Here is a 21643-nt window from a genome sequence, read left to right as displayed (position 1 = left end):
GTGAGTTCCCCCCGCAGTCAGGGCGCCCCCACAGGCTGGGTGGCACCCCCGCAGTCAGGGTGCCCCTGCAGGCTGAGTTCCCCCCGCAGTCGGGGCGCCCCCACAGGCTGGGTGGCACCCCCGCAGTCAGGGCGCCCCTGCAGGCTGAGTTCCCCCCGCAGTCGGGGCGCCCCCACAGGCTGGGTAGCACCCCCGCAGTCGGGGCGCCCCCACAGGCTGGATGGTGCCCCCACAGTCAGGGCTCCCCTGCAGGCTGAGTTCCCCCCGCAGTCGGGGCGCCCCCACAGGCTGGGTAGCACCCCCACAGTCAGGGCGCCCCCACAGGGTGAGTTCCCCCCGCAGTCAGGGCGCCCCCACAGGCTGGGTGGCACCCCCACAGTCAGGGCGCCCCTGCAGGCTGAGTTCCCCCCGCAGTCGGGGCGCCCCCACAGGCTGGGTGGCACCCCCGCAGTCAGGGCGCCCCTGCAGGCTGAGTTCCCCCCGCAGTCGGGGCGCCCCCACAGGCTGGGTGGCACCCCCGCAGTCAGGGCGCCCCTGCAGGCTGAGTTCCCCCCGCAGTCGGGGCGCCCCCACAGGCTGGGTAGCACCCCCGCAGTCGGGGCGCCCCCACAGGCTGGATGGTGCCCCCACAGTCAGGGCTCCCCTGCAGGCTGAGTTCCCCCCGCAGTCGGGGCGCCCCCACAGGCTGGGTAGCACCCCCACAGTCAGGGCGCCCCCACAGGGTGAGTTCCCCCCGCAGTCAGGGCGCCCCCACAGGCTGGGTGGCACCCCCACAGTCAGGGCGCCCCTGCAGGCTGAGTTCCCCCCGCAGTCGGGGCGCCCCCACAGGCTGGGTGGCACCCCCGCAGTCAGGGCGCCCCTGCAGGCTGAGTTCCCCCCGCAGTCGGGGCGCCCCCACAGGCTGGGTAGCACCCCCGCAGTCGGGGCGCCCCCACAGGCTGGGTAGCACCCCCACAGTCAGGGCGCCCCCACAGGGTGAGTTCCCCCCGCAGTCGGGGCGCCCCCACAGGCTGGGTAGCACCCCCACAGTCAGGGCGCCCCCACAGGGTGAGTTCCCCCCGCAGTCAGGGCGCCCCCACAGGCTGGGTGGCACCCCCGCAGTCAGGGTGCCCCTGCAGGCTGAGTTCCCCCCGCAGTCGGGGCGCCCCCACAGGCTGGGTGGCACCCCCGCAGTCAGGGCGCCCCTGCAGGCTGAGTTCCCCCCGCAGTCGGGGCGCCCCCACAGGCTGGGTGGCACCCCCGCAGTCAGGGCGCCCCTGCAGGCTGAGTTCCCCCCGCAGTCGGGGCGCCCCCACAGGCTGGGTAGCACCCCCGCAGTCGGGGCGCCCCCACAGGCTGGATGGTGCCCCCACAGTCAGGGCTCCCCTGCAGGCTGAGTTCCCCCCGCAGTCGGGGCGCCCCCACAGGCTGGGTAGCACCCCCACAGTCAGGGCGCCCCCACAGGGTGAGTTCCCCCCGCAGTCAGGGCGCCCCTGCAGGCTGAGTTCCCCCCGCAGTCAGGGCGCCCCCACAGGGTGAGTTCCCCCCGCAGTCAGGGCGCCCCTGCAGGCTGAGTTCCCCCCGCAGTCGGGGCGCCCCCACAGGCTGGGTGGCACCCCCGCAGTCAGGGCGCCCCTGCAGGCTGAGTTCCCCCCGCAGTCGGGGCGCCCCCACAGGCTGGGTAGCACCCCCACAGTCAGGGCGCCCCCACAGGGTGAGTTCCCCCCGCAGTCAGGGCGCCCCCACAGGCTGGGTGGCACCCCCGCAGTCAGGGTGCCCCTGCAGGCTGAGTTCCCCCCGCAGTCGGGGCGCCCCCACAGGCTGGGTGGCACCCCCGCAGTCAGGGCGCCCCTGCAGGCTGAGTTCCCCCCGCAGTCGGGGCGCCCCCACAGGCTGGGTAGCACCCCCGCAGTCGGGGCGCCCCCACAGGCTGGGTAGCACCCCCACAGTCAGGGCGCCCCCACAGGGTGAGTTCCCCCCGCAGTCAGGGCGCCCCTGCAGGCTGAGTTCCCCCCGCAGTCGGGGCGCCCCCACAGGCTGGGTAGCACCCCCGCAGTCGGGGCGCCCCCACAGGCTGGGTGGCACCCCCGCAGTCAGGGCGCCCCTGCAGGCTGAGTTCCCCCCGCAGTCGGGGCGCCCCCACAGGCTGGGTAGCACCCCCACAGTCAGGGCGCCCCCACAGGGTGAGTTCCCCCCGCAGTCGGGGCGCCCCCACAGGCTGGGTGGCACCCCCGCAGTCGGGGCGCCCCCACAGGCTGGGTAGCACCCCTGCAGTCAGGGCGCCCCTGCAGGCTGAGTTCCCCCCGCAGTCGGGGCGCCCCCACAGGCTGGGTAGCACCCCCACAGTCAGGGCGCCCCCACAGGGTGAGTTCCCCCCGCAGTCAGGGCGCCCCCACAGGCTGGGTGGCACCCCCGCAGTCGGGGCGCCCCCACAGGCTGGATGGTGCCCCCACAGTCAGGGCGCCCCTGCAGGCTGAGTTCCCCCCGCAGTCGGGGCGCCCCCACAGGCTGGGTAGCACCCCCACAGTCAGGGCGCCCCCACAGGGTGAGTTCCCCCCGCAGTCAGGGCGCCCCTGCAGGCTGGGTAGCACCCCCGCAGTCGGGGCGCCCCCACAGGCTGGGTAGCACCCCCGCAGTCGGGGCGCCCCCTGCAGGCTGGATGGTGCCCCCACAGTCAGGGCTCCCCTGCAGGCTGAGTTCCCCCCGCAGTCGGGGCGCCCCCTCACGCTGAGCATGGACACGGGGAGACGCTTTCAGACGCTGTCGCTTGGTCTCAGCCGGTCTGGTGTCTCTCGTGTTTCCTCTCCACAGGTGCAGGAGCTGATCATCAACAAGGACCCCTCGCTCCTCGACAACTTCTTAGACGTAAGTGCAGAGTCCTGAAGGCGCTGACTGGGGGGGGAGCACTGTGTTTGAAATCACTGCCAAGTCATGATAACCCAGTAAGAAGCGGGGGCTTTCCTGGCGATTGTGACGCAGTTCTTCCCAGGCGAGTCTCGGGGGTTTCGGATCCAGTCCCCCCCTCTCTCATTCCCGGCTCTCTCCTCTGTCCCTTCCCTCCCGCTTCACGCAGGAGATGATAGCGTTCCAGACGGACAAGTCCATGGAAGTGCGCAAGTTTGTGATCGGCTTCATCGAGGAGGCGTGGTGAGTGACCCTTGCCGTGAAATTGCTTGATCTCCCGTGGATCACTAACGATCCACAAGAGCGTGTAGTCCGTCTACAAGCCAGAAACGTTCTCCATCCACTTTAAAGTTTCCTTACTTTTTAAACTCAGGAATATATTTTCCTGTCCCCCTTTATCTTTCACTTGTTGACGTAGTGCGTCTTACTTCCACGTCCCAGCAGATTAAAAAGACACAGCACGAAGCACGATGCCGAGCAGGCACCAACACACGCAGACTGCGGTGTCGTGTACAGCCTAGCCCTTCTGCATTGTGCACTGTGTATTGCGCAGGGCAGGATGGGGTCCCCTGTTCCCTGGCTAGTACTTAAACTGGCATGACCAAGTCTGGGCACGTGCTCATTTTAATGTGGCAGGGCTTGGTGCAAATCCGGTTGCTCTGCTGTCCATGCCGTTGATCTGGGGGTTGGGGGCGGGGGGGGGGGGGGGTTAACAGTCCTGAGATTGTCGTGACTCTGCCGGACGGAGTCAGCGGCGCACTAGCTGAGGTGGGGGCTCATCCTGCGCTTTCCGCCTGCGACAGCAAACGGGACAATGAGCTGCTGCTGAAGCTCATCGCCAACCTCAACATGCTGCTGAAGGACGAGAGCGTCAACGTGGTGAAGAAGGCCATCCTCACCCTCACGCAGCTCTACAAGGTGGCCCTGCAGGTGATTATACCTTCCATACTGTTCACACTGCACACTGTATAGCACACTGGTCAGTCCTGGATACTGTACTGCTCACACTGCACACTGTATCACACACTGCAGCATGCACACTGGTCAGTCCTGGATACTGTACTGTTCACACTGCACACTGTATCACACACTGCAGCATGCACACTGGTCAGTCCTGGATACTGTACTGTTCACACTGCACACTGGTCAGTCCTGGATACTGTACTGTTCACACTGCACACTGTATCACACACTGCAGCATGCACACTGGTCAGTCCTGGGTACTGTACTGCTCACACTGCACACTGTATCACACACTGCAGCATGCACACTGGTCAGTCCTGGATACTGTACTGTTCACACTGCACACTGTATCACACACTGCAGCATGCACACTGGTCAGTCCTGGATACTGTACTGTTCACACTGCACACTGTATCACACACTGCAGCATGCACACTGGTCAGTCCTGGATACTGTACTGTTCACACTGTACACTGTATCACACACTGCAGCATGCACACTGGTCAGTCCTGGATACTGTACTGTTCACACTGCACACTGTATCACACACTGCAGCATGCACACTGGTCAGTCCTGGATACTGTACTGTTCACACTGCACACTGGTCAGTCCTGGATACTGTACTGTTCACACTGCACACTGTATCACACACTGCAGCATGCACACTGGTCAGTCCTGGGTACTGTACTGCTCACACTGCACACTGTATCACACACTGCAGCATGCACACTGGTCAGTCCTGGATACTGTACTGTTCACACTGCACACTGTATCACACACTGCAGCATGCACACTGGTCAGTCCTGGATACTGTACTGTTCACACTGCACACTGTATCACACACTGCAGCATGCACACTGGTCAGTCCTGGATACTGTACTGTTCACACTGTACACTGTATCACACACTGCAGCATGCACACTGGTCAGTCCTGGGTACTGTACTGCTCACACTGCACACTGTATCACACACTGCAGCATGCACACTGGTCAGTCCTGGATACTGTACTGTTCACACTGCATGGGACAGTGTGTAAAGCGGGCTGTTCACACTACCCCTGCATGTTGTACTGGACAGTGTGTAACACAGACTGTACACGGTGCCCCTGCCTGCCGCCCTGGACAGTGTGTAGCGCGTGCTGTTCCCGCCCTGTCCTGTATTCCGACTCTCCCTCTCTCCCGGCCAGTGGCTGGTGCGCTCGAAGGTGGTGTCGGAGCTGCAGGAGGCCTGCTGGGACATGGTGACCCAGATGAAGGAGGACGTGCTGGCGCTGCTGGACTCCGACAACGACGGGGTGCGGACCCACGCCATCAAGTTCACCGAGTCGCTCATCATCACGCTGTCGCCCCGGGTGCCGGACTCCGACATCCCCCGCAAGCAGGAGGGGGACATCAGCCTGGACAAGGTCCCCCGGGACCACCCCTACATCCGATACGGTGAGGGAGGGGACTGGAGGGGGGGGGGAGGAGAGGAGGAAGGTGGGGAGGAGGTGCTGGGCTCACGTGCCATCTGCCCCCTGTGTCCAGACACGCTGTGCGAGGAGGGCAAGGCCGCGCTGGAGCAGCTGCTGAAGTTCATGGTCCACCCGGCCATCTCCAGCATCAACCTCACCGCCGCCCTGGGCTCCCTGGCGACCATCGCCCGGCAACGGCCCATGTTCATGTCCGAGGTCATCCAGGCCTACGAGACCCTGCACGGTGAGTGCGAGAGAGCGTGTGCGTGCCGGGAAAGCATGGGCGTGTGCATGGCGTGTGCGTGCTGGGAAAGCAAGGGTGTGTGCGTGGCCTGTGCATAGTGTGTGCGTGGCGGGAAAGCAGGGGCATGTGCATGGCATTTGCATGGCGGGAAAGCGGGGGTGTGTGCGTGGCGTGTGCAAGCCACGCGTGTTGTTGGGGTGCCTGTGAGGAAAGTGGGCGCACAGCATGGCTGTGTGAACTCCGAGCAGCGCGTGCTGGGTGGTCATGGCCTCCCTCTCGCCGCAGCGAACCTGCCCCCCACGCTGGCGCGCTCGCAGGTGAGCAGCGTGCGGAAGAACCTGAAGCTGCACCTGCTCAGCGTGCTGCGCCACCCCTGCAGCACCGAGTTCCAGGCCCAGATCACCACGCTGCTGCTGGACCTGGGCACCCCCCAGCAGGACATCGCCCGCTGCCTGCCTGCGCCCCGCGACCTGCGCAAGAGGCCGCGCCACGAGGCCGAGCCCAGCGGCAAGAAGATCAAGATCGGTGGGCTTTTTTCCCAACTCCCTTCCGTCCCTCTCTCTCTTCCTCTACATCCCTCTCTTTCTCTCTCTTCTTCTCCCTCACTCTCCCTTCCCCTCTCTTCTCCTTCCCCTCCATCCCTCTCTTCCCCTCCATCCTTCTGTCTCCCTCTTCCTCTCTCTCCATCCCTCTCTCACGGTGCTGTGCTGTGTGCTCAGAGCCGTCCCTGGTGGAGGACGACGAGGACAAGGACCTGGAGCCGGCGCCGGCCTCGGCGCCCAAGCCCTCCTCTGCCCCCGGCGCGCACACCGCCATCGACGTCACGGCCGACTTCCTGCTGCCGCTGCTCACGCCAGAGAACGTGGCCAACCTGGTGAGGGCGGGGCGGGACGGGGAGGGGTGCGCCGGTGTGGGGCCGACCCCTGACCCCTGACCCCGTCTGTCTGTCTGTCACCCAGGTGCTGATCAGCATGGTCTACCTGCCCGACTCCATGCCCGCCTCCTTCCAGGCCACCTATACGCCCGTGGAGTCGGCCGGCACCGACGCCCAGATCAAGCACCTGGGCAGGCTCATGGCCACGCAGATGACCGCCGCTGGGATAGGGCCTGGTGAGGGGGGGGGTATAGGGGAGAGGGCCTGGTGGGGGGGTGATGATAGGGGAGAGGGCCTGGTGAGGGGGGGGGTATAGGGGAGAGGGCCTGGTGAGGGGGGTGATGATAGGGGAGAGGGCCTTGTGGGGGGGGTGATGATAGGGGAGAGGGCCTTGTGGGGGGGTGATGATAGGGGAGAGGGCCTGGTGAGGGGGGGGGTATAGGGGAGAGGGCCTGGTGGGGGGGTGATGATAGGGGAGAGGGCCTGGTGAGGGGGAGGGGGGTAGAGGGGAGAGGGCCTGGTGGGGGGGGTATAGGGGAGAGGGCCTGGTGGGGGGGTGATGATAAGGGAGAGGGTCTGGTGAGGGGGGGGGGGTATAGGGGAGAGGGCCTTGTGGGGGGGTGATGATAGGGGAGAGGGTCTGGTGAGGGGGGGGGTATAGGGGAGAGGGCCTTGTGGGGGGGTAGGTATAGGGGAGAGGGCCTGGTGAGGGGGGGTATAGGGGTGAAGGGGGCGATATAGGGAAGACAGCAGGGCAGTCAGAGGGTTACAGACAAACCCCTCTGTCGATCTGACTCTGGTATTTCTTTCTGCCTGCGTTGACACTCTCTCTCCTCTAATCCCTCTGTCTCTCTCTCTCTCCCCCTTTCTGCATCTTTTACTCCTTCTGTCTCTTACTCTCTCTTTCCATCTCTGTCCCCCTTCCTCTGTCTCTCTTCATCCTTCTGTCCCCCCACTCCCTCTGTCTTTCCGTCTGTCTGTCTCTCTCTCTCTCCCCTCCTCAGGCGTGGAGCAGATGAAGACTCGGGAGGAAGACTCGGGGAAGGAGTGCGCGGCAGAGGGCGAGATGGGGGCCGAGTCGCGGGCGGACAGCGTGCTCATCAAGCGCAGGGTGTCGGCCGTGTCCCTGGGCCAGGCCATCTCCGTGCTGGGGGGGTACCAGGCCGGGAAGAGCCAGGCGGCGGACGAGGAGGGGGCCGGAGCGCCCCAGGCCAAGAGGCTGCCCGAGCCCATCCTGCCCTCGGCCCAGGCCAAGTGAGACGCCCCGCCCGCCCCGCCGGCGCCGCGCCCGGTCACGGGCCGCGGGCTCGCGCTCAGACCTCTCCTCTCGCCACCGCTGCAGGGCGTCCGGGGCAGGCGGCCGCAAGAAGGTGTTCCGGCTGGCGGACGTGATCCAGCCCCTGTCGGAGGCCCAGGCTGAGAAGATGACCCACACGTCCATCAAGCGCATCCTGCAGTCGGAGAAGGCCATCGCCCGCTCCGGAATGTCACACGTGAGCCCCTGGGGAGGAGGGGGGGGGGGGGGGGTATGGTCAAGTCAGGTGAAGTGTTTGGACATTCTAACCACGGCTTTCCCACCGGCCGTTCTCCCGATCCTCCCCCCTCCCGCTGCCCCAGGTGCGAGTGAAGCTCCTGTCCCGGCTGGTGACCCAGCTGGGCGGGGCGATGAAGGACGAGGTGCTGGCCTTCGCCCTGGAGGACATCCGCGGCCGCAGCGACCTGGCCTTCGCCCTGCTCTACCAGGAGTACAACAGCTACCTGAGCCAGGGGCCGCAGGGCCTGCTGGACGGCTACGACCACTGCCTCATCACGCTGCTGTCCGGCCTGCAGGAGAAGCCCGACCAGAGAGATGGGTGAGGGAGGAGACGTGCTTCATGTCTGTACGGTGTGGGGGGTGGGCATTTCTCCCACCACTGGGGTACAGCCCCACCTGGGTGACACAGGGCAGCTGTTCTGCACCTGCAGCACTGCAGCACAGCAGATCAGGGGAGGAGATAGGGATCACCTCACCAGCTGCACTTAGGGGAACTTTAGAGAGGGCAGACTGTACAAACAGTGTAGAAATTAGCCGGGACACTAGGACAGGATATCCCGTGTCTTGCGAATAGTGCCAGGAGGGGATCTTGTGCGCCCGGGTGGTCAGGATTTTAGTTTAGTGTCCTGTTATCCAAAGGATGGACCCTCCTAGAGATCAGGGTTCCTGGTCGCCATCCTGGGGCACTGGTTTGGGAATTTGGGAACGGTTTAGAGGAAAGAGCGACACCTACTGGTTCATTTGGCATGACTTGTAGCAGCTGTCTGGTTTGCCCCGGCCGTCTCCCAACCCAGTAGGCTTGGCTCCCAGCGCCGAGCCCCATCGGGCGACAAGGTGGGAGCTCCTGTCGCTGTCGCCTACTGCCCACAGCAGCTGCTGCTCTCTGAATCTCGGCTCTCCTCCTCCTCCTCCCCTCGCCCCCTCCCGGCTTCTCTCCCAGGCTCTTCACAAAGCTGGTGCTGGAGGCTCCTCTGATAACCGAGTCCGCCCTGGAGGTGATCCGTCGCTACTGCGAGGACGAGGTACGAACGGCGCTCCCATCCCCTGCAAATGTAGAACTGTTGCTCAATAACAATTGAGCTTTGAAATGGAGCCCTGTGTGTGGACACGCCTGGTGTCCAGACTCTTATTGGAGTCCCTGTGTGTGGACACGCCTGGTGTCCAGACTCTTATTGGAGTCCCTGTGTGTGGACACGCCTGGTGTCCAGACTCTTACTGGAGCCCCTGTGTGTGGACACGCCTGGTGTCCAGACTCTTACTGGAGCCCCTGTGTGTGGACACGCCTGGTGTCCAGACTCTTACTGGAGCCCCTGTGTGTGGACACGCCTGGTGTCCAGGCTCTTATTGGAGCCCCTGTGTGTGGACACGCCTGGTGTCCAGGCTCTTATTGGAGCCCCTGTGTGTGGACACACCTGGTGTCCAGACTCTTATTGGAGCCCTGTGTGTGGACACGCCTGGTGTCCAGACTCTTATTGGAGCCCTGTGTGTGGACACGCCTGGTGTCCAGACTCTTATTGGAGCCCCTGTGTGTGGACACGCCTGGTGTCCAGGCTCTTATTGGAGCCCCTGTGTGTGGACACGCCTGGTGTCCAGACTCTTATTGGAGCCCCTGTGTGTGGACACGCCTGGTGTCCAGACTCTTATTGGAGCCCCTGTGTGTGGATACGCCTGGTGTCCAGACTCTTATTGGAGCCCCTGTGTGTGGACACGCCTGGTGTCCAGACTCTTTTTGGAGCCCCTGTGTGTGGACACGCCTGGTGTCCAGACTCTTACTGGAGCCCTGCGTGTGGACGTGTCCAGGCTCTTATTGGAGCCCCTGTGTGTGGACACGCCTGGTGTCCAGACTCTTATTGGAGCCCCTGTGTGTGGACACGCCTGGTGTCCAGACTCTTACTGGAGCCCCTGTGTGTGGACACGCCTGGTGTCCAGACTCTTACTGGAGCCCCTGTGTGTGGACACGCCTGGTGTCCAGACCCTTATTGGAGCCCCTGTGTGTGGACACGCCTGGTGTACAGGTGGTTGTAGGTGCCCTGCGTGTAAACTGTCCAGTTTGTGTTGCAGTCACGTGTCTACCTGGGCATGACGACGCTGAAGGAGCTCATCATGAAGAGGCCCTCAAGACAATTCCAGTACCTCCACGTCCTGCTGGACCTCAGCTCACACGAAAAGGACAAGGTCTCCACACAAACCCCTCTGTCATTCTCTGTCTGACCCTGTCTCTCCTCTCTCTGTCTGTCTCTATCTGACCCTCTCTCTCTGTCTCTTCTCTCTTTGTGTTACCTTCTCTCCCCCCTCTGTGCCTGACCCTGTCTCTGTCAGACTCTGTCCCTGTCTCTGTCTGACCCTCTCTGTGCCTGTCCCTGTCTCTGTCTGACCCTCTCTGTGCCTCTCAATTCCAATTCCAGGTGCTTTATTAGCATGACCGATGGGTACAATCAGTGTTGCCAAAGCAAATGAAAGTAATTATATTTACATGAAACAAAACAAAAATAGAAGTAAGGCGGCTGGAGCATTATTGGGAGACAGACTCACTGTTCCTCAGGCTGTGACAGGAGATCACATACTGGGCTGCCAGTTCAACTGAGTTCCCTCCTCCCTCTCCCAGTAGGATTGGGACCCATTGTGACTCTGGCAGGTGTGGGAACTCTGGGATTAGATTTCTGAATTTAGGGAAGAATGTTTCTCTAATCTCAGAGTATCTGTCACAGTGCAGTAGGAAGTGCACCTCTGTCTCTGTTTCTCCCCGCTGGCAGTGGGAGCACAGCCTGTCCTCTCTGGGCAGCCAGGTCTGCCTGTGTCGCCCAGTTTCTATGGCCAGGTTGTGGTCACTGAGCCTGTACTTCGTCAGGGTCTGTTTCTGTTTGTTATTTTTTATTTTGGTCAAATATTCAGCTAGTGTGTATTGTCTGTTTAAGGTTCTGTAACATTCCAGTTTATGTTGTGTTTGTGTGTGTGTGTCCCAGTGTGTGAGATATTGCTGTTTGATCTGTGCTGTGATGTGGTTGAGTCTGGGTTGTGGTGCTCTAGCAGTGCTGTCCTGAGGCTGGTTAGTGTCGGTGTGGCTCAGGTCGGTGAGCCTCAGGACCAGCTGGCTCAGGGGGCTCTGTTTTGGGCTCAGCTCTTGGCTCAGCAGGGCTTTGTGGTGGTAGGAATTTTGGTCACTGTTTTTTAGGTGTAGCCAATACTTGAATATTCTTTTCTGTATGTTTATCAATAGTGGGTACTGGCCTAATTCTCTCTGTGTGACCCTGTCTCTGTCTGACCCTCTCTGTGCCTCTCTCTCTGTGTGACCCTGTCTCTGTCTGACCCTCTCTGTGCCTGTCCCTCTCTGTGCCTGTCCCTGTCTCTGTCTGACCCTCTCTGTGCCTGTCCCTGTCTCTGTCTGACTCTCTCTGTGCCTGTCCCTGTCTCTGTCTGACTCTCTCGGTCTCTGTCTGACCCTCTCTGTGCCTGTCCCTGTCTCTGTCTGACCCTCTCTGTGCCTCTCTCTCTGTGTGACCCTGTCTCTGTCTGACCCTCTCTGTGCCTGTCCCTGTCTCTGTCTGACTCTCTCGGTCTCTGTCTGACCCTCTCTGTGCCTGTCCCTGTCTCTGTCTGACCCTCTCTGTGCCTCTCTCTCTGTGTGACCCTGTCTCTGTCTGACCCTCTCAGTGCCTGTCCCTCTCTGTGCCTGTCCCTGTCTCTGTTTGACCCTCTCTGTGCCTGTCCCTGTCTCTGTCTGACTCTCTCTGTGCCTGTCCCTGTCTCTGTCTGACTCTCTCGGTCTCTGTCTGACTCTCTCGGTCTCTGTCTGACCCTCTCTGTGCCTGTCCCTGTCTCTGTCTGACTCTCTCGGTCTCTGTCTGACTCTCTCGGTCTCTGTCTGACCCTCTCTGTGCCTGTCCCTGTCTCTGTCTGACCCTCTGTCTCTGTGTGTGACCCTGTCTCTGTCTGACCCTCTCTGTGCCTGTCCCTGTCTCTGTCTGACCCTCTGTCTCTGTGTGTAACCCTGTCTCTGTCTGACCCTCTCTGTGCTTGTCCCTGTCTCTGTCTGACCCTCTGTCTCTGTGTGTGACCCTGTCTGACCCTGTGCCTGTCTGTGCAGGTGCGCACACACGCTCTGACCTTTATCAAGCGGATGTACGAGAAGGACCAGCTGAGGGACTACATTGAGAAGTTCGCCCTCAACTACATGCAGCTGCTGGTGCACCCCAACCCCCCGTCCCTGCTGTTCGGGGCCGACAAGGACACTGGTGAGGCAGGCACACCCCCCGACACGCCCACGCGGACACAGTTACCCTGACCGCCCGCCTGCCTGTCTCCCTGACCGCCCTGTCTGTCTGTCTGACCACCTGTCTGTCCGCCCGCAGAGGTGGCAGCCCCGTGGACGGAGGAGACCGTGCGGCAGTGCCTGTACCTGTATCTTTCTCTCCTGCCGCTCAACCATCGCCTGGTGCACGAGCTGGCGTCCGTCTACACCGAGGCCATCGCCGACATCAAGCGCACCGTGCTCCGCGTCATCGAGCAGCCGGTACAGCGCCGCCTCTCTCTCTCTCGGGCTCCGAGTCTCCAGCCCAGCTCCCTGGGCTCAACGGGGGAACCACAGTGTTGTCCAAGCAATACCAGTTAGAAAAAACTTTAGAATAAAAAACTTCTTGGGAGACAAGCTCACTGTCTGCTCCCCAGGCTGTGACAGGAGATCACACTCTGGGCTGCAGTAGGGCTGAAGCTGTTCTGATTCCGGCAGCTGTAGGAATTCTGGGATTAGATTTGTTATTTATAGGGGAGAATGTTTGTCTAATCCCAGAGTATTTCTACCAGTGCAGCAAAAAGTGCATCTTTTGTCTCTGATTCTCCCTGCTGGCATTGGGAGTACAGCCTGTCCTCTATGGCCAGGCTGTGGTCACTGAGCCTGTCCTCTCTGGACAGCCAGGTCTGTCTGTGTCCAGTGTCTATGGCCAGGCTGTGGTCACTGAGCTTGTCCTCTCTGGACAGCCAGGTCTGCCTGTGTCCAGTGTCTATGGCCAGGCTGTGGTCACTGAGCCTGTCCTCTCTGGTCAGTCAGGTCTGTCTGTGTCCAGGGTCTATGGCCAGGCTGTGGTCACTGAGCCTGTCCTCTCTGGACAGCCAGGTCTGCCTGTGTCCAGTGTCTATGGCCAAGCTGTGGTCACTGAGCCTGTCCTCTCTGGACAGTCAGGTCTGCCTGTGTCCAGTGTCTATGGCCAGGCTGTGGTCACTGATCCTGTCCTCTCTGGTCAGTCAGGTCTGTCTGTGTCCAGTGTCTATGGCCAGGCTGTGGTCACTGATCCTGTCCTCTCTGGTCAGTCAGGTCTGCCTGTGTCCAGTGTCTATGGCCAGGCTGTGGTCACTGAGCCTGTCCTCTCTGGTCAGTCAGGTCTGTCTGTGTCCAGTGTCTATGGCCAGGCTGTGGTCACTGAGCCTGTCCTCTCTGGACAGCCAGGTCTGCCTGTGTCCAGTGTCTATGGCCAGGCTGTGGTCACTGATCCTGTACTTGGTCAGGGTCTGTTCCTTGTTGTCTCCGACACTGGTCAGATACTCAGCTAGTGTGTGTTGTCTTATTAGGTCCCTATGTCATTGCAGTTGGTACAGGTGTCGCAGTGACAGTATTGTTTAGCTTGTGTTGTGTTCTGGTTGACTTTGATCCGTGTTACTTGAGTTGCTCTGTCCTGAGGCAGGTTGGTGTCGGTGAGCTTCAGGAGCGGCTGGCTCTGCAGGGCCTTGTGATGGTAGGAGCTCTGGATTTAGGATTCCAGCTTATAGTGAACAGTGGCTCTCCGTTTCTCTCTGAATGCTCCCACTCTGCCCGGTCTCTCTCCCTCTGCCCTCTCACCGGTTTCACTCTGTGTGGGTCTGTAGATCCGCGGTATGGGGATGAATTCGCCAGAACTGCTGCTTCTGGTGGAGAACTGCCCCAAGGGCGCTGAGACCCTGGTGACGCGCTGCCTGCACATCCTCACAGACAAAGGTACAGTACAGAGTGGTGTGGCACAGTGCTTTTCAGGACAGACGCTTACTGCGTCACTGCGTTACAGGACAGACTCTTACTGCGTCACTGCATCTCAGGACAGACTCTTACTGCGTCACTGCATCTCGGGACAGACTCTTACTGCGTCACTGCATCTCGGGACAGACTCTTACTGCGCACTGCGTCACTGCATCTCGGGACAGACTCTTACTGCATCACTGCGTTTCAGGACAGACTCTTACTGCGTCACTGCATCTCGGGACAGACGCTTACTGCGTCACTGCATCTCGGGACAGACTCTTACTGCATCACTGCGTTTCGGGACAGACGCTTACTGCGTCACTGCATCTCGGGACAGACGCTTACTGCGTCACTGCATCTCGGGACAGACGCTTACTGCGTCACTGCGTTTCAGGACAGACGCTTACTGCGTCACTGCGTCTCAGGACAGACGCTTACTGCGTCACTGCATCTCAGGACAGACTCTTACTGCGTCACTGCGTTTCAGGACAGACGCTTACTGCGTCACTGCATCTCGGGACAGACTCTTACTGTGCACTGCGTCACTGCATCTCAGGACAGACGCTTACTGCGTCACTGCATCTCAGGACAGACACTTACTGCGTCACTGCATCTCGGGACAGACGCTTACTGCGTCACTGCATCTCGGGACAGACTCTTACTGTGCACTGCGTCACTGCATCTCAGGACAGACGCTTACTGCGTCACTGCATCTCAGGACAGACGCTTACTGCGTCACTGCATCTCGGGACAGACGCTTACTGCGTCACTGCGTTTCGGGACAGACTCTTACTGCATCACTGCGTTTCGGGACAGACTCTTACTGCGTCACTGCATCTCGGGACAGACGCTTACTGCGTCACTGCGTCTCAGGACAGACGCTTACTGCGTCACTGCATCTCGGGACAGACGCTTACTGCGTCACTGCATCTCGGGACAGACTCTTACTGCGTCACTGCATCTCGGGACAGACTCTTACTGTGCACTGCGTCACTGCGTCTCAGGACAGACGCTTACTGCGTCACTGCGTCTCAGGACAGACGCTTACTGCGTCACTGCGTCTCAGGACAGACGCTTACTGCGTCACTGCGTTTCAGGACAGACGCTTACTGCGTCACTGCATCTCGGGACAGACGCTTACTGTGCACTGCGTCACTGCATCTCAGGACAGACGCTTACTGCGTCACTGCATCTCGGGACAGACTCTTACTGCGTCACTGCATCTCGGGACAGACTCTTACTGTGCACTGCGTCACTGCATCTCAGGACAGACGCTTACTGCGTCACTGCGTTTCAGGACAGACGCTTACTGTGTCACTGCATCTCAGGACAGACTCTTACTGCGTCACTGCGCACTGTGTTTCAGGACACACTCTTACTGCGTCACTGCGCACTGTGTTTCAGGACACACTCTTACTGCGTCACTGCGCACTGTGTTTCAGGACACACTCTTACTGCTTCACTGCGTCACTGCGCACTGTGTTTCAGGACAGACTCTTACAGCGCACTGCGTCACTGCGCACTGTGTTTCAGGACACACTCTTACTGCGCACTGCGTCACTGCGCACTGTGTTTCAGGACAGACTCTTACTGCTTCACTGCGTTACGGCGCACTGTGTTTCAGGACACACTCTTACTGCGCACTGCGCACTGTGTTTCAGGACAGACTCTTACTGCATCACTGCGTCACGGCACAGTGCGTTTCTCTATGCATCAGCACAGAGTTGATCAGCTCCTTGATCTATGTCTTGCAGTGCCGCCTTCCCCGGAGCTGGTGGAGAGAGTGAGGGATCTCTACCACAAGAGGGTGCCGGACGTCCGTTTTCTCATCCCTGTCATCAACGGACTGGAGAAGGTCAGGATGCTCTCTTCTTCACCGTGTTCCCTGATTTCTGTGTCCCCATCACTATACTGTCCTTCGGCTGAGATGTAAAACCAAGGTCCTAACTGTCTGTGGCCATTAAAATTCCCAGGGCATTAGGGTGTTATCCCAGTGTCCTGGCCACATTTCCCCCTGGCCTTTACCAATTATGGCCTCCTAATAATCCCAGTTTCTGAACTGGCTTCATCACTGTGCTGTCCTCCCCACTGAGAGCTGGTGTGTGGGGAGAGCAGTGGCGCACTATGGCTGCTGTTACATCATCCAGGGGGGGCTGCACACAGGTGGTGGTAGTGGGATTCCCCATTACCTGTAAAGCGCTCTGAGTGGAGTGTCCAAAAAAGCTGTATGGAAGTGGCAGGATTTATTAGTAGTTATTATTACAGACGTGCAGCTGAGTGTGATAATACAGGGGGTCTAATAATAACCATGGCACGGTTCTGTAAACCAGTGATTCTCCATCCGGATCCAGGGGAACCATTGTTCGAACTGGGCCCTCAATCACCAGTGCAGGCGGGGGTCTGTGCCTGATCCCCGAACTCCCAGCCGCACTCATTTGCTTGTGCACTTTGTGGACTGAGCCAGCTGTGTGCCCGGCGAGCTGCTGAGTCACCCCTCTTTATGTGTGTGCGTGTCTGCGCAGAAAGAGGTGATCCAGGCGCTGCCCAAGCTGATCAAGCTGAACCCCATCGTCGTGAAGGAGGTCTTCAACAGGCTGCTGGGCACCCAGCACAGTAAGACACCCCGCCGGTGTGTGTGCACGCGCGCGCGCCCCTACTGTGTGGAACTGCGCAGATTATGTCAGGATGTGTGTTGTTTTTTTTTAACATGACATTTTTTGTTTAGCGCTGTACCTTGTGTTGGTGAAGTGCTGCGAGTGGTGTAGGTGTTGTGTCTCGGCACCGGCATGTGATATGTCGTGGGTCAGTGTGCATTGTGCTGTGAGTTGTGTGTCGTGCGGTTGTAGGTGAGGGCAGCTCCACAGTCTCCCCGCTGACTCCTGGCGAGCTCCTCATCGCCCTGCACAACATCGACTCCAGCAAGTGCGACATGAAGTCCATCATTAAAGGTAAATTAGCTGCCCTCCTCCTCTTCCTCCCTAACCCCCTCCCTCCTCCTCCTCCCTCCCCTGAGCTGATGCTGCCTTGTGTCCTGCAGCCACGAACCTGTGCTTCGGCGAGAGGAACGTCTACACCTCGGAGGTGCTGGCGGTGGTGATGCAGCAGCTGATGGAGCAGAACCCCCTGCCCATGCTGCTGATGCGCACGGTGATCCAGTCCCTCACCATGTACCCCCGGCTCGGCGGCTTCGTCATGAACATCCTGTCCCGGCTCATCCTCAAGCAGGTCTGCCCGTATGCCAAAATACTGCAGACGGACCGCTGTCAGACTGCCATCACACCGCCAAAATACTGCAGACAGACCGCTGTCAGACTGCCATCACACCGCCAAAATACTGCAGACAGACCGCTGTCAGACTGCCATCACACCGCCAAAATACTGCAGACAGGCCGCTGTCAGACTGCTATCCCACCGCCAAAATACTGCAGACAGGCCGCTGTCAGACTGCCATCACACCACCACACGGTGCCAAAATACTGCAGACAGACCGCTGTCAGACTGCCATCACCAAAATACTGCAGACAGACCGCCGTCAGACTGCCATCACACTGCCACACGGTGCCAAAATACTGCAGACGGACCGCTGTCAGACTGCCATCACACCGCCAAAATACTGCAGACAGACCGCTGTCAGACTGCCATCACACCGCCAAAATACTGCAGACAGACCGCTGTCAGACTGCCATCACACCGCCAAAATACTGCAGACAGGCCGCTGTCAGACTGCTATCCCACCGCCAAAATACTGCAGACAGACCGCCGTCAGACTGCCATCACACCGCCAAAATACTGCAGACAGACCGCTGTCAGACTGCCATCACACCGCCAAAATACTGCAGACAGGCCGCTGTCAGACTGCTATCCCACCGCCAAAATACTGCAGACAGGCCGCTGTCAGACTGCCATCACACCACCACACGGTGCCAAAATACTGCAGACAGACCGCTGTCAGACTGCCATCACCAAAATACTGCAGACAGACCGCCGTCAGACTGCCATCACACTGCCACACGGTGCCAAAATACTGCAGACGGACCGCTGTCAGACTGCCATCACACCGCCAAAATACTGCAGACAGACCGCTGTCAGACTGCCATCACACCGCCAAAATACTGCAGACAGACCGCTGTCAGACTGCCATCACACCGCCAAAATACTGCAGACAGGCCGCTGTCAGACTGCTATCCCACCGCCAAAATACTGCAGACAGACCGCCGTCAGACTGCCATCACACCGCCAAAATACTGCAGACAGGCCGCTGTCAGACTGCTATCCCACTGCCAAAATACTGCAGACAGGCCGCTGTCAGACTGCCATCACACCACCACACGGTGCCAAAATACTGCAGACAGACCGCTGTCAGACTGCCATCACCAAAATACTGCAGACAGACCGCCGTCAGACTGCCATCACACTGCCACACGGTGCCAAAATACTGCAGACAGACCGCTGTCAGACTGCCATCACCAAAATACTGCAGACAGACCGCCGTCAGACTGCCATCACATCACAACACGGTGCCAAAATACTGCAGACAGACCGCTGTCAGACTGCCATCACCAAAATACTGCAGACAGACCGCCGTCAGACTGCCATCACACTGCCACACGGTGCCAAAATACTGCAGACAGACCGCTGTCAGACTGCCATCACCAAAATACTGCAGACAGACCGCCGTCAGACTGCCATCACACTGCCACACGGTGCCAAAATACTGCAGACAGACCGCTGTCAGACTGCCATCACATCGCCACACGGTGCCAAAATACTGCAGACAGACCGCTGTCAGACTGCCATCACCAAAATACTGCAGACAGACCGCCGTCAGACTGCCATCACACTGCCACACGGTGCCAAAATACTGCAGACAGACAGCTGTCAGACTGCCATCACACCGCCACAGGGTGCCAAAATACTGCAGACAGACTGCGGTCAGACTGCCATCACCAAAATACTGCAGACAGACCGCCGTCAGACTGCCATCACACCGCAACACGGTGCCAAAATACTGCAGACAGACCGCTGTCAGACTGCCATCACACCACCACACCGTGCCAAAATACTGCAGACAGACCGCCGTCAGACTGCCATCACACCGCCACACGGTGCCAAAATACTGCAGACAGACCGCTGTCAGACTGCCATCACACCACCACACCGTGCCAAAATACTGCAGACAGACCGCCGTCAGACTGCCATCACACCGCCACACGGTGCCAAAATACTGCAGACAGACCGCTGTCAGACTGCCATCACACTGCCACACGGTGCCAAAATACTGCAGACAGACCGCTGTCAGACTGCCATCACCAAAATACTGCAGACAGACCGCTGTCAGACTGCCATCACCAAAATACTGCAGACAGACCGCCGTCAGACTGCCATCACACCGCAACACGGTGCCAAAATACTGCAGACAGACCGCTGTCAGACTGCCATCACCAAAATACTGCAGACAGACCGCCGTCAGACTGCTATCACACTGCCACACGGTGCCAAAATACTGCAGACAGGCCGCTGTCAGACTGCCATCACCAAAATACTGCAGACAGACCGCCGTCAGACTGCCATCACACTGCCACACGGTGCCAAAATACTGCAGACAGACCGCTGTCAGACTGCCATCACCAAAATACTGCAGACAGACCGCCGTCAGACTGCCATCACACTGCCACACGGTGCCAAAATACTGCAGACAGACCGCTGTCAGACTGCCATCACATCGCCACACGGTGCCAAAATACTGCAGACAGACCGCTGTCAGACTGCCATCACCAAAATACTGCAGACAGACCGCCGTCAGACTGCCATCACACTGCCACACGGTGCCAAAATACTGCAGACAGACAGCTGTCAGACTGCCATCACACCGCCACAGGGTGCCAAAATACTGCAGACAGACTGCGGTCAGACTGCCATCACCAAAATACTGCAGACAGACCGCCGTCAGACTGCCATCACACCGCAACACGGTGCCAAAATACTGCAGACAGACCGCTGTCAGACTGCCATCACACCACCACACCGTGCCAAAATACTGCAGACAGACCGCCGTCAGACTGCCATCACACCGCCACACGGTGCCAAAATACTGCAGACAGACCGCTGTCAGACTGCCATCACACCACCACACCGTGCCAAAATACTGCAGACAGACCGCCGTCAGACTGCCATCACACCGCCACACGGTGCCAAAATACTGCAGACAGACCGCTGTCAGACTGCCATCACACTGCCACACGGTGCCAAAATACTGCAGACAGACCGCTGTCAGACTGCCATCACCAAAATACTGCAGACAGACCGCTGTCAGACTGCCATCACCAAAATACTGCAGACAGGCCGCTGTCAGACTGCTATCCCACTGCCAAAATACTGCAGACAGGCCGCTGTCAGACTGCCATCACACCACCACACGGTGCCAAAATACTGCAGACAGACCGCTGTCAGACTGCCATCACCAAAATACTGCAGACAGACCGCCGTCAGACTGCCATCACACTGCCACACGGTGCCAAAATACTGCAGACAGACCGCTGTCAGACTGCCATCACCAAAATACTGCAGACAGACCGCCGTCAGACTGCCATCACATCACAACACGGTGCCAAAATACTGCAGACAGACCGCTGTCAGACTGCCATCACCAAAATACTGCAGACAGACCGCCGTCAGACTGCCATCACACTGCCACACGGTGCCAAAATACTGCAGACAGACCGCTGTCAGACTGCCATCACCAAAATACTGCAGACAGACCGCCGTCAGACTGCCATCACACTGCCACACGGTGCCAAAATACTGCAGACAGACCGCTGTCAGACTGCCATCACATCGCCACACGGTGCCAAAATACTGCAGACAGACCGCTGTCAGACTGCCATCACCAAAATACTGCAGACAGACCGCCGTCAGACTGCCATCACACTGCCACACGGTGCCAAAATACTGCAGACAGACAGCTGTCAGACTGCCATCACACCGCCACAGGGTGCCAAAATACTGCAGACAGACTGCGGTCAGACTGCCATCACCAAAATACTGCAGACAGACCGCCGTCAGACTGCCATCACACCGCAACACGGTGCCAAAATACTGCAGACAGACCGCTGTCAGACTGCCATCACACCACCACACCGTGCCAAAATACTGCAGACAGACCGCCGTCAGACTGCCATCACACCGCCACACGGTGCCAAAATACTGCAGACAGACCGCTGTCAGACTGCCATCACACCACCACACCGTGCCAAAATACTGCAGACAGACCGCCGTCAGACTGCCATCACACCGCCACACGGTGCCAAAATACTGCAGACAGACCGCTGTCAGACTGCCATCACACTGCCACACGGTGCCAAAATACTGCAGACAGACCGCTGTCAGACTGCCATCACCAAAATACTGCAGACAGACCGCTGTCAGACTGCCATCACCAAAATACTGCAGACAGACCGCCGTCAGACTGCCATCACACCGCAACACGGTGCCAAAATACTGCAGACAGACCGCTGTCAGACTGCCATCACCAAAATACTGCAGACAGACCGCCGTCAGACTGCTATCACACTGCCACACGGTGCCAAAATACTGCAGACAGGCCGCTGTCAGACTGCCATCACCAAAATACTGCAGACAGACCGCCGTCGGACTGCCATCACACTGCCACACGGTGCCAAAATACTGCAGACAGACCGCTGTCAGAC

At 59.5% G+C, this 21643-nt stretch overlaps 1 protein-coding gene across 1 annotated transcript in view; it reads left to right on the top strand.

Moving 5' to 3' along the window:
- sympk (symplekin) overlaps positions 1-21643 on the top strand; it is a 30137-nt gene that overhangs the window by 4519 nt on the left and 3975 nt on the right. The window contains exons 4-23 of the mRNA XM_088910986.1: positions 2791-2844; positions 3053-3126; positions 3687-3813; positions 5033-5282; positions 5373-5543; positions 5829-6068; positions 6263-6417; positions 6503-6653; positions 7422-7671; positions 7760-7910; positions 8035-8270; positions 8892-8973; positions 10013-10126; positions 12036-12183; positions 12301-12461; positions 13808-13916; positions 15692-15792; positions 16460-16550; positions 16784-16885; positions 16975-17162. Of these exons, the coding sequence (XP_088767112.1) occupies positions 2791-2844; positions 3053-3126; positions 3687-3813; positions 5033-5282; positions 5373-5543; positions 5829-6068; positions 6263-6417; positions 6503-6653; positions 7422-7671; positions 7760-7910; positions 8035-8270; positions 8892-8973; positions 10013-10126; positions 12036-12183; positions 12301-12461; positions 13808-13916; positions 15692-15792; positions 16460-16550; positions 16784-16885; positions 16975-17162 (2955 nt within the window). The remainder of the gene's footprint in view (positions 1-2790; positions 2845-3052; positions 3127-3686; positions 3814-5032; positions 5283-5372; positions 5544-5828; positions 6069-6262; positions 6418-6502; positions 6654-7421; positions 7672-7759; positions 7911-8034; positions 8271-8891; positions 8974-10012; positions 10127-12035; positions 12184-12300; positions 12462-13807; positions 13917-15691; positions 15793-16459; positions 16551-16783; positions 16886-16974; positions 17163-21643) is intronic.

This window comes from Atractosteus spatula, chromosome 3, assembly GCF_055471065.1.
Source record: "Atractosteus spatula isolate fAtrSpa1 chromosome 3, fAtrSpa1.hap1, whole genome shotgun sequence".
Taxonomy (NCBI): Eukaryota; Metazoa; Chordata; class Actinopteri; order Semionotiformes; family Lepisosteidae; genus Atractosteus; species Atractosteus spatula.
Note: the sequence above shows the minus strand (reverse complement) of the source record. Positions and strands in the feature narration are given on the sequence as shown.